Source organism: Ochotona curzoniae, unplaced genomic scaffold (genome assembly GCF_017591425.1).
Source record: "Ochotona curzoniae isolate NIBS_2020 unplaced genomic scaffold, NIBS_Ocur_1.0 contig_4105, whole genome shotgun sequence".
NCBI lineage: Eukaryota > Metazoa > Chordata > Mammalia > Lagomorpha > Ochotonidae > Ochotona > Ochotona curzoniae.
The window spans coordinates 7,310,901-7,323,631 of NW_024466129.1; the positions used below are offsets into that span (position 1 = coordinate 7,310,901).

Consider the following 12,731-nt stretch of genomic DNA (forward strand, 5'->3'; position numbering starts at 1 on the left):
CAGGACAAAACCAGGAACCAGGAGATCCTTCCAGGTCTCCCACTGGGAGGTACAGGGTACAGGGGCCCAAGCCCTTAGACTACTGCTTTCCCATACACATTAGCAGGGAACTGCTGAAATAGCAACTGGCATCCATATGGGATGCCTGTGCTTCAGGAGGCAGCTTAACCCACAGTGCCGCAGCACTGGCTGCTAGACTGACTTAGAAGCACATGAAATTGCAGTTCTTTGGTTAGGCCAACTAATAAGTATATTGAACATAAATTTGGCAAAATTACATTGTCATTTTATTAGAAGGATGGAGGTAGAAGCAGGAAGATACAGGAATGTGTTAAATCCTATTAGTAACCCAGGCAGCCTCGGTCATCATACCCAGAAGTCAGTAGATCGTGTCTAAAACAGACTGCAAGAGAGAGTAACACGCAAATGCTCTTTAAGCATAGGAGGATTAAAAAATGGACAAATCAAGTTTGAAAATGTCTCTTGGGAACAGAAGGAGAAAGTGGCAAAGAGACAATGATTTTTTTTATTAGTAGCCCACTAACAATAACTAGTACTGTTTTGTCAAATTAGTTTGAATAAAACCATTGTTATTGTTCAGTACCAAAAAAAAATAATAATAATAATCTGGTTCCTGACTTAAAATATATACATTTAAAGAGATAATTTCCTAGAGATCAGACAAACACATCCACCCTTTACGGTTCTGGTTTGCTGGCAGTTAATGTGCCTAAAGACTTTTGGGTGGCAATAACTAAATTTTGAATTCTTATACCTGGAATTATTAGTTGAGCACTGGTTTCCCGTGTAAAAATAGCACATTTCCTAAATTCAATCTTGCGCCTGATATCCAAGCTTAATATCATTTACTGATGTCAAAAAGCAAAGCAAGGGGCCTCTGTGGTGGCACCCAGTGCTAGTCCTCTGTGGTACCAGCGTCCATATGGACACAGATTTGAGTCCTCACTGCCCCACTCCCTGTCCAGCTCGCTACTGGTGGCCTGAGAACGTAGTGGAGGATGGCTGAAGTCCTTGGGCCCCTGCCCCAAGTGGGAGACCAGGAAGAAGGTCGTGGCTTCCAGCTTCAGACGGGCCCAACTCTGGCTCTTGTGAGCATTTGCAAGGGTACTCATAGATCAGTCTCTCTGTCTGCCTCTCTCTCTCTCTCTCGTCTCTCTCTCTCTCCCTGTAACTCCGACTTTCAAGAAAAATAAACCTTTTTGCCATTTTGTAAAAATGCTAGGCAAGTGGTAGGTATTGTGGCCCCGCACATGGGCTGCTGCCGGGTCACATGCATCCCGTGTCAGTGTGGCTGAGCTGGAGCCCCTCCTCTGCTGTCCAGCTGGGTGGACATTCTCTTGAGAGGCAGCAGATGGCTGTGCAGGCTCCTGGGGTCTTGCCTGCTGCGTGGGAGGCCTGGTGAACTTTCTGGTCCTCGGCTTGGCTGGGTCCAGCCCTGCTGTTGGGAAATAAGTCAGCAGAGGGAGGACCCTACTTTCTGCTTTCCTCTGTCTGTTGTTCTCTCGAATGAAATAAATGAAGAAGGCAAATAGTACCGTTAACAAGGATGCTTATCTTTTCAATGTGAGCTCTCAAGCCATTAGTTGTCAGATTCCTGTTAGAATATATTTCAGTCAGTGACCCCGTCTGGCTTGGATGTCAGGGCCTAGAGCAGTGTCTCATGTCGGAGTGTAGGAATGTACACTCCGTGTGTTTGTGAAGTGATCACCCAAATTCAGTAAGCCTTCAAAAAATGTATCATTTAAGCAAACAATGAAATTGATGAGAATATTCCTAAGAGATAGTATGTGCTTCTTGCACCTGCGCTTACTGGTGAGCAGTCTGTGCATGTTCTTGCTGATGGAGGTGTTCAGCTTTGAGAAGCACGATGGGAAGCCTGCTCAGTCTGTGCGTTATTTCCCAGGCCTACTACTACTGTGCCATCATAGAGGACGTGATACTGCGCTTCGCTTGGACCATCCAGATCTCAGTGACCTCCACGGTGGCACTGCCTCACTCTGGAGACATCATCGCCACCGTCCTGGCCCCCCTGGAGGTCTTCCGGTAAGCACACTTCTGGAAAGTTTACCCGCAATCCCTACTGATGCCAGCTACTTACAGAGTAGAGATTATTCACGGATATTGCAACATGTTGGTGGGAAAATAGAATTAAAAAGTAAGTCTATATTGTGACCTAAAAGTTCTCAAATCAACACATAGTTTTTTCATAATAAAGGTTGAGCATTTCGAAGACCTTTCATATGCATGATTTCAAAATTATTTTACACCAGAATACTATTTTATTCTGTGTTCTGCAAGTCTTTTGAAATACCTTTATATTTCCGAAGCTGAGGCTTCTGTCGGTCTCAGAGCTGGACCACTCTTCTTGAAGGGCTGAGGTGAATTCTTAGAAAGTTTAAATAGTGACTCACGTTGTGGTGCAACAGGTAAAGTCACCGGGGTCAGAGTCCTGGCTGCTTTGATTCTGAAACAGCTCCCTGCTGCTCCCCCGCCCCGGGAAGACATGGACGAGGACCCCAGGCCCTGGGTCCCTGCCACCCAAGTGCAAGACCCAGCTGGCCTTCCAGGCCCCCTCAGTCTAGCTCATTCCCAGCATTGCCTCCATTCAAGGAATAAACCAGCAGATGGAGAGGGCAGGCTGTCTCTCTGTGACTCCACCCTTCAGATAAAGGAGTGAATAACCATTGGTGTGGATTTATATGCTTCTTTTGTAGTCGGGCTCCAATGGAAGACAGTAAGTAAACATTGAGAGGTCAGGAGGTTTGGCTGAGAATAGAAATCTAAAAATCAGTTTGTTAGTCTTAATTATTCAGCTCATAGTCCTCGCTGAGAACAGCAGAAGTTGTAGCCAGAATGGTCTCAGAATCCTTCCAGGATGCATCAGCCACCTGACAAGGTATCCTGCAGCCTAAGTGAGAGCAGGAGCCCCGAGATAAACTGCCTGGGGAATTCACCATGGAAGTGCGCCAGGCCCGGGCCCTCTTTCTGTCTTACGTCACGCAGATAGCCTCCTCCTTTTAGCTGTCTACCACTGGTCATCGCACTCCCTCAAGGCACGGGCTCCCTTCCCACCAGACAGGAGCCATTCAGGAAATGTTTATTGAATAAAGCAAAAGCACAGTACTCAGACTGAGTCCAGGACCCCCTTTAGCTCTGGCCCACTTGTCTCCTTTCCCACCGACTCCATACCATTCCCTGCTTTACTTTAACAACCAGCCTGCAACTGCTCATTTTTGTTTCCCTGGGTGGTCATTTGGACATTAGCAGCCTTATAGGCTGAGTGATGTGCTGAGATTCTGGAAGTAATCGGGTCATCTGCCTGTTTTTCACTAAGGCGTTTTGTATGGAACTTCTTCCGCCTGGAGAACGAACACCTGAATAACTGCGGTGAATTCCGTGCCGTGCGGGACATCTCCGTGGCCCCTCTGAACGCAGACGACCAGACACTGCTAGAGCAGATGATGGACCAGGAAGACGGGGTCCGGAATCGGCAGAAGAACCGGTCATGGAAGTACAACCAGAGCCTGTCTCTGCGCCGGCCACGCCTCGCCTCTCAGTACGTATGGCCTCGACTTCTTCAAGGCATCTCCCCTTTCTTTTCGGTGTTGCTTAGCATTTAAGCAAGGAGGCTTGTCAAGTTAGAGCAGGTGAAGCTGCTGGTATGCATCCATTTTGCATCGATAGAAAAGAGTAATAAACTGCAATTTCATGTGTATCCAGTCTAGAAAATATCTTCATGAACACATAGAGTAAATGTCCTTAATACATGCTTATTAATTTGGCATTTAGGTACAGTGGGAAAAATCCCACTGGAGAGTTGTTGCCATGACTGTTCAGTGTGTTTTGTATACAGATCTCAGTTCATAAGCTTTAGAAATCTGCAGAGCAATCCATGTGACCTTGAACCTTATAGCTTTATATAGCCTTATAGTCACAATGTAACCTTGTAGCCAGCCTTGACCACGCTATGTAATTTCTGCATTTTTATCCCTTATCTGTAAATTGGAATTAATATGGTTTTTGCTCATAGGATAGTTAGGTGAATTCAATACTGATTACATGAGATTTATACTAGTTTCTTCACAGAAATGGCTGAATAAGTGCATCTTTTTATTTAAAAATGTATTTCATTTATTGGAAAGGCAGTTATAGGGAGAGAGTGAGAAACAGATCTTCCATTATTAGGTTCACTCTCCAGATGTTCACTCTCCAGATGGCTCCAGTGACCAGGATGGAGCCAGGAGCTTCTTCTGGGTCTCCTGTGAGGGCGTAAGGGCCCAAGCACTCGGTTCATCTTCAGCTGCTTTCCCAAGCATATCAGCAGAGAGCTGGATCAGACGTGAAGCAGCCGGGACTGGAACTGCACCCATATGGGGGCTAGCACTGTAGGCGGTGACTTACCCCTGTATGCCACAGTGCAGGCCCAATTATGTCTTTACTAAATACCTTCAGTGGCTTTTTGTTGTTGTTGTTATTATTGGATGTTCATGCTTCTAAAATTACTAATGCATGCGGAATATGTAGATGTCTGCTTTGAAATGTGTGTGTTGAAATTGTATATTGGGGGCTGACCACGTGGCTCAACTAGCTAATCCTCCATCTTCAAGTGCTGGCATCCCATTTGAATGCTGGTTCATTCCAGCTGTTCCGCTTCTCATTTAGCTCCCTGCTTGTGGCCTGGGAAAGCAGTGAAGGATGTCCCAAAGCCTTGGGTCCCTGTGTCCATGTTGTAGGCCTGGAAGAAGTTCCTGGCTCCTGGCTTCAGATTGACACAGCTCCAGCTGTTGCCTAACATTTGGGGAGTGAATCAGTGGATGGAAGATCTTTTTCTCTGTTTCTTCTTCTTTCTGTAAATCTGACTTTCCAACAAAATACATGTTTAAAAAAATAAATTGCATGTTGCAATGAAGGAAACATAAATCAAGCAAGTTTCATTAATGATGAAGGAATGTTTAGATATAGACACGGTGGAGACATGAAAGTGGAAATGGGGGATGTAAAGAAAATAATTCGACTGGAAATATAGTGAAAAATTTTAGCTGAGTAGGTAGGTGCAATGATAAAAGGCTGACACGTGCAAACTTGATCTTACAGGCAGGAGGAAGGCACAGGTTATTTTTTGTTCAAAGAATGAAATGATCAGAATAGTAGGTTAGGAAAAGTTAATGGTGCTGTGCGAGACATTAGGAGAGGGAAAGCTGAAGGCCCGAAGCCCAGCTGGAGGGCTGTGGCAGTGAAGGTCAAGACCAGAGTGCTTCCCGAAAAGGCAGATCTCAGGTAGTGTAAGGGGACATTGTCTGTAGAGGAAGTAAGAGGCAAGAGCCCACACTTTGTCTGAGTTTCCCATGCTGGGGCAGGGGCCCAGTGCTGGAGCCCTCGTCTGCTGCCTCCCACGACGCGTTTGCAAGAAACTGGTTCAGAGGCAGAATAGCTGGACTGGGACCAGGATGTGGGTGTCCCACAAGGCAGCTTAATATTCTATGCCTCAACGGGAGTCTCTTGTGTAGCATCCTAAAAAGGTGACTATTTAGTTCTGACTGATAAGCAGCAGTGATGATGAAGTTCTTAACTATGGGAGACACCTCGTTTTGTCTCTGCATAGCTGTAGGGGAGCGTAAGTAATGCTGGGCTGGAGTGAGCCTCCCGGTAGCGTCAGCCCGCATCTCTTCACCTGACCTGTGATGAGTCTCCTCACTCTTGTGCATCACCCGGTATCAACTGTTTGGAAACAAGCAGCGGAGAGTTAGGCCCTAAGTCTGAGTTTGTCAGGTATGCCTCAAACATCTGCTGTCTTGATTATGACTTCTTACATTAGTGTGTTATTGATGCTCTTGGAAAGTCCATTATCTCACTTGGTATGCAGCCTGTGTCCATGAGCTGAGAGTGCTATCGCTGAAGTGGACGTGGGTGGCCTGGCTTTGCAGAAGTGGCAGTGGGTGCTGTGGAGTTACTGAGCACCCTGGGATTACTGTGCTTTGCGCAGGGCCATTTGGGCGTGGCTTGTTCTTTGCCCGCCTTCCTCTGGTTGCAGTCTACATTGTTAGTGTTTTCCCGTTGACCTAAAGTTGAATATGAAATCCCAGAAGTAGTCCAACTGAGAATGTATATCTAACTTGGGTAAGATTAGCCGTGCACCTTGTCCTGTCAACGTGCTGGTGTTTTATTAATGAGCCTTCCCCGTGTTACCACTAGGTCCAAGGCTCGTGACACTAAGGTATTGATAGAAGACACAGACGATGAGGCTAACACTTGAATCCTCTGAAGCTGAGCTGAGCATCCTCGGGTTTCCTGCCCCACAGTCCTTCCTCGACAACACGACCTCCAGGACCTTTGCAGCTGAGAACAGGAGCAGATGCCTACCACACCGTCCGAGCTCTTCCACGTCGGATCCTATGGACTCCAAGCAAGCTCACTGTGTTCCTTTCCTTTTCCTCTGGTTTAATTTTACTTTTCTATTTTTAAAACAAACACTTCATTTTGCCAATCAAAGGACGTTTTAAGGAACAAAAACGTAGTCTCTTACATCCGGATTGTTTACAATCACAAGGACACCGATACCTATGGAGATGAAGAGCGGTGCTGCCCGGAGCCTCTGACGGGACGGTGCCGAGAGGGCTCGGCTTCCGCGTGGTCCGCTTTTGACTAGTTGAGACTGGACATTGGTTTTTAAAATCTTTTGTCAGTTCGTGTGGAGAATTGTTTTGTTCCCTCCTCCCCAGCGCAGAGGCACTGGCTGCACTTGCAGGCAAAGTGCACCGTGGAGCAGTACCTTCATTCATGAAGCTACTTTTTAATTTGATGTAACTTTTCTTATTTTGGGGAGGGTTGCTGGGTGGGTGGGAAATGTGATGTATTTGTTACATAGAGTTTTCTCACTATTTATGAAACTTAACCATAAGAGGATGATACAACTCCTGTGCAATGAAGATGACAAGGATGGGGGAGACGAACGTTGGGTGACAGCTCGGAGGCTCAGTCCCACATGCCTCTTTCAGGAGACAATTTGCACCAGTTGAACTTTTTCTGCTTTTTCTTTCTTTCTTTCTGTTTTTCTTTCTTTTTTTTTTTTTCAAAGCCAAAGTTTGCTTCTTCCCTTTCTGGTTGTTGCTGCTGTAGAGTCCCCAGCGTCCATCGTCACTAGGCCCATATACACCCATTCCACTAGCTGAATTATAGGAGAGGTTCTGATACTGTGTTTTATTCTATTGTCAGGAACAGATGTGGAATGTATTTGCCCCATATTTCAACTCTAACCGTAGAAGTTTACCTTCAGTCTATAAGGAATTGGAGTGTGATCTTTCCTAACTCTGAATTAGAAGGTGGCTGTTTCGGGGACTCCCCACACGCTCGTAGTAGCCAGTCTCCTGTGCTCATCCTCTTCGTCCAGAGTTTGATCGGATTCAGTCTGTTTGGGGGAAGCTATATTTTTGAGCACGTGGAGCAAAGCATCTCTACCCCTTCTGTGTATTCATTTAAAAGATCCCGGCAGCCAATTCTCCCAGCAGTTTTAGAATCTCTGCTATCCTGTGCTAAAACCAAATCTACTTTTAAAATATTGGGGATCTAAACTTGTTCACAAGTGGAAGGTGCATTACCTAGAAATTTTAGACTATATGCAGTGCCCATTTTTATTTCTTGGTTCTTTTATTTGCTTTGTTTTTAAGTTCCCCAAATAAGCTCAAAGCTATAGGATTTTACTTTCCTGAAATGTGACTGACATTAAATTTAGTATTTCACTATCTTTAACAAATTAACACGAATACCAGGAGAAGATCAAATGTATTTTAGTGTTCCCACTCCAAGACCCAGATGAAGATTCTAGAATCAACATCGGTAGATTGATGAAAGTAAATTTACTTCTGTCATTTTTAGCTTGATTTTAAACAAAGGAGCAAGTAAGTGGAGAGACAGCAATTATCGCTTGTTAATCTTAAAACATGGCTACTGCCTTTTAATATATACCCGTTGTCGTTAGCTCTGCCTCGTGTATTTTAAGTCTTTACATGATTCCAGATTACATTAAAGTTATTAATGCTACCGGAGCTCTGTCCGTTAACTGACCGCTAGTTTCCTTTTAAAGGAGTTTCTTTTGTCTTTGTTCTGAGAACCTTGCAAAATTTGCCCCTCTTCCGATTCAACAGGATGGTTTTGTTTTTGTCTTCATTTTTGGTGGGGAGAGAAGGAAGCTTTTAATTCATGTAGTTACTGTTATTTTGAAAAATCATAAAACATGATAGCTTCTATTTTTTTTTTCTTATTTTGCCAAGCATATATTCCTTGGCCCAAAACTGAAGAGGAGACGTCTCCTGCTTGCTTTTTTTTTTTAAGTTTAAATAAATTGAATCATTTATACTAATCGGTGGTAACAACTTGGTGACCCATGGTAGATTACAAGTTGCATTATTTCTGCTTGGGTTATTGTTGTTGTTTCGGGTTTTTTTTTTTTTTTCTTTATTCTGGTTTCTGTACTTTTAAACTATGGAAAGAAATATCACTGGTCTGTGAAGAAGTAGCAGTGACTTTTTAAATTACTGAATGATACGGAGAAGTCTAGCAGGTCAGTCATTTCTTGTGCAAATAAAATCGGTGACACTGCTGTGCGTCCAGAGCCATCTGAACACTCAGCTTCCCTCTCCACTGGTAGATCAATGAGATGAAACACCCAAAGTCTTACAGTTGACATCTGGAATTTAGACTCCTCAGCGTTTTTACATGGTTGTGTCCTATGGCCATTGGATCTGTTCAACTGTTGTGATGCTAGGCCCTTGTCAGTATTAACTTTCCATAGAAACAGCAATGGAATGTATTTCTTTTCTAATGGTTTCTTACTGCTGCAGTCTTAGAAACAAGGCTTCTGGGACTTTCAGTTGACCATTTAGTTAAACACACAACTGTATTTTGCCCTTTGAGTTATAAAGAGAAAAGAGATTTTTCTCATCAACTTTTGCCTTCAGAAAAAGCAGCGTGTATGTTCGCCTCCTCCTCTATGTCAAACCTAGCACTTGTTAATGAGGGGTCGCCTGATGCTTTAGGAGAGTCTTGCATTCACTGGAAGTCTCAGTACAACTCTTAGAATTAAACTTCACAGAGTTGCTTTAAAGAAATAGCAGTCTAATGAAAGGTACAACTTCATCTGATTTTAGGTTACAATATTCCAGGTTTTGTTTTTATATAAGAATCACTCAATTCTTAGCAGAAGTTAAAATATTCCCAAAAGAATAAAATTGACTTTTCATTTTGTAGTTATTTGGGAGATACTGTTATGTGTGGACAAATCAGAAGACAAAAGTAGGTTCTTTTTTATGTCTGTATTAGCTCATGGAGTTAAGACTGCCCGTGCCGTTACAGGCGTTCAGTTGGTGATCTCACACAGAGATAATGACATGGTGGAGCTGAAGGCTGTGTCCCTGGAAAGTCATTTGTAAGATTGGAAAGAAGTTGAAAACTTAAGTGCAGCTTTGTTTTTCAGCATTTTACCATTAGACTCTCAGCTGAACTTCCAGGTCAGAAGCCGTGGTATGAAGGAGAACATGGGTGGCTTTAGCCATATCCTGAAGACATCCATAAGGAAAGAAAATGAGACCTGGCCCCGCAGCCGTGACTTCCCAGCAGGGCCCACAGGAGTGCTACAATGGGAGCTGAGTTTCCTGGAGCTAACTTACTGATAAAAATAGTGCCTTTCCACCAAGGTTAGGTAAAAGTACACCCCAAATAACTAGAGAAAAAGAAAAGAAGAAAATCTGCTGCTGACGAGTCATCCAGGTGGCAGATGAGCGGATACTGGGAGTGGTGTTAGCAGAGATGAACGGGGAAGCTGGCGGCTGGGAGCAGTAGCCAGGAAGCCCGTGCACCCTTAGGCCTGGGGCAGGGCCAGGCAGGAGACCCTGCCTTGCTGCTCTTATTTACCCCCAGCACCTTGCATCATGCACAAAACAATTCCCAAAAGTAGTTTGCTAAGCAATGGCTGTAAAACATTTCTGTGATGAAGAATTTATAAAATAATTCAATATATTACCAGAAAACAATATCCATATTATTATTTCAAACAATTGGGATTCTTTGAAATAATTTCACTTTGCTTACCAAACAGATCTCAGATAACTCCTTTTTCTAAAGCTCTCCCCAAAACTAAGTATTTTTTGCTATGTAGTAAAACTTGATTTTTTTTTTTAAATGAGGGGAATATTTCAGATAAAAAAAATCATGTTGACTGTATGGCTCTCTCAACTACAAAAGTCTTACTTTCTTCCAGATTATATGGAATCAGTGTCAGCACAGAGAAGGCCCCCCGTGACCAGGAGAAAACCACCGTTTTGAATGTTTGAAGCAGTTAGATAAAAAAGAAGTCCGATCGATTGATTTCACTCATTTAATTTTGTTCTGGTTGGTGAAAATGTTTCTTGCCTTTGATCATTAGTTAAACCAGGGAAAAGTAAAGAGTTTCTGAATCGCTTGTTCATACATTTCTGCATTTCAAACATCAGTCTTTGATGAAGTGTTAAGACCTCCCAGGATGTTGTGTTATTTTGTAAGTTGAGGTTACTGCAGGAACATGGGAGGGAGCCGGCTTGCTTAAAGCAAACGGGGTGTGTGCTGTGCAGGGTTACAGCCCAGTGGTGCAGCCAGCATTAACCGCATGTTGAGAAGTGAAAGCATCGCATTGCTATGGGACAGCTCAAGAGATACAAGAAGTTTCAGAGTGAAGAGAGCCTGTCGATTTGTATGACTCATAATATTTCTTGGGTGAGGTGTCCAAACTCTGATACTAACAAGTTGTCATTAAGCAACCTTCCGGAATATATTTAGTCATAGCGGGCAAAGGAAGACACAGGGTTTCCCCTGAGCCGAGAAGAATCACTGTACTAATTTTCCAGGGAAACATGTTTCCTTGTAATAAACAATCAACTCTGTCTTATTGTTGAATCAAAGCCACCTTCAGTTTCTGCCTATACCATCAGCCTACGGAGAACAATCAAAACTAACCTGTTTTTGGCCTTGGGTTCAGTGTGTCTGCCATGACAGCGTTCCTCTTCCATAGCTCCAAGCTGCACACTGGGCAACTCGCACCTTCGTCCTCCCCACGCCCGCCCGGCTGTGCCCGCCTGGCTGTGCCTCCGCTCACTCGGCTGTGGGAAGGAGGCAGTGCGACGAGCAAGACATGGGCTTCAGGACAGGGCAAGGGTTCCATTTCCGTCTCCCCTAATCATTGTCTTGGAAGTCCCCGCCTTCACTTCCTAGGGCAACACCAGCACCGGGGGAATAGGGAGAAGGACTGTGAGAAATCCCAAACTAATCATTCACAATATTGTTACTTCTTGAATTGTAACAGAAAATTGTGAGCTGTTGAACATCTCAGTTGTAAAAGAACAGAACCCTTAGAATTTATCACGTTGTAAGAGTGATTTTTTTTTTCTGTTTTCAGGATTAGCACAGACCCTTGTGTCAATGAGGAATATCTGGGGGGGGGGGGAGAAGGGGCGGGAATAGGGTGAAAGGTATTTTTCTTTGCAAAAGTCCTGCTTATGCTGTGTTTCTTTCACTGTGCTGCCCCACACTGTGGGTCAGATGAGATGGTCTGATGAAGCCCAGAGCTGTGGTTGTCATGGTAACGATGGGTTGTGATTCGTCCTCTGTGGGTGCTTCATCCCCATTTCTTCCTCTCCACTCTGCTAAATGGAAAAGGTGACGTCGAAGAATTGATACTTGCTTGGATTCATGTTGTACCTGTGACTATGCTATTAGCTGTCTCCTTTCCCCCTTATATGGGTAGAATTCGTATGACATGTGGACTTCCCTTCTTGATCAGTAGGCTAAATGCACAATGTGGTACTGTTTTATAGTTTCTAGATGGTTGTACAAAGCAAAAAGTTCATGTGGTTATGTGTTTTTAAAAGAAAATAAGTGATTGGTTACAAACTGTCCTTTTTTCATGATTACAAGCTCTCTGTTTTCCAACGGTCCTCCGGCTCCTTTGTCGCTGGCGAGTGGTGTGTGTGACTGCCGTTCTCTGCGTCTCTTGGTTGTCTGAACTTGGCTCCCCCTAGTGCTAACTGGTATATAGATTCGGACCATTAGGTTACAGTAAATTGTGTTTTACTACGTTGAAAGCTCTAACAGACCTTGTTCTTTAGGTAATATGAGCTATGACATCAAAGCAATGGGATTCATGCAAAAAGTCCTTTTTTTTAAAATAGGAAAGAATCTCAAACAAAGGAAATGGTAGATCCAATTCCATGTAGGAGACCTGGCACTTGTCACCCATGAAACATCATTGGCTTTCTGTGAAATTACTGGAGTGATGGGGTTAAGTATTCTATATGCAAAAGGGGAAACTATGAGAGTAACTGGCCCCAAGGTGAGTGTGCATGAGATGCAAAGAAGGGCGGTGTGTTGCCAGAAGCACTAGGAAGGCCCTTCCATCTTGAGCAGTGCGGGCTCTGGGCTTCACTGACTGTAGACAGCCTGAGCGTGGTGGTCACGAAGCTTCCAACCAGCGTCACTGTTGGCTGTGGATGTGCGTATGAATCGCTAGATGCTCAACACTTCTTAAAATGTGATAATGTACATCTGTATGCCTACAGTGCTTGTATTTTATAGTTCCCAAATACATAGCATCTCAGTTACATGGGGATTAATGAATCCGTTCAGTTTGTTTACGAGCAGTTACGTCTGCAAGCCCAGAATGCTGTGGGAGGCCACGCTGAGGCCAC

At 44.1% G+C, this 12,731-nt stretch overlaps 1 protein-coding gene across 3 annotated transcripts in view; it reads left to right on the forward strand.

Annotated features, from left to right (window-relative positions):
• The window catches only part of XPR1 (xenotropic and polytropic retrovirus receptor 1), a 186,397-nt gene extending 174,417 nt beyond the window's left edge, over nt 1-11,980 (forward strand). For all 3 annotated transcript variants that reach the window (XM_040984348.1, XM_040984350.1, XM_040984349.1), the window contains 3 exons: nt 1,925-2,064; nt 3,356-3,577; nt 6,214-11,980. In XM_040984348.1, coding sequence (XP_040840282.1) covers nt 1,925-2,064; nt 3,356-3,577; nt 6,214-6,274 — 423 coding nt within the window. In that variant the 3' untranslated portion in view covers nt 6,275-11,980. The remainder of the gene's footprint in view (nt 1-1,924; nt 2,065-3,355; nt 3,578-6,213) is intronic.
• The last annotated feature ends 751 nt before the right edge of the window (nt 11,981-12,731 follow it).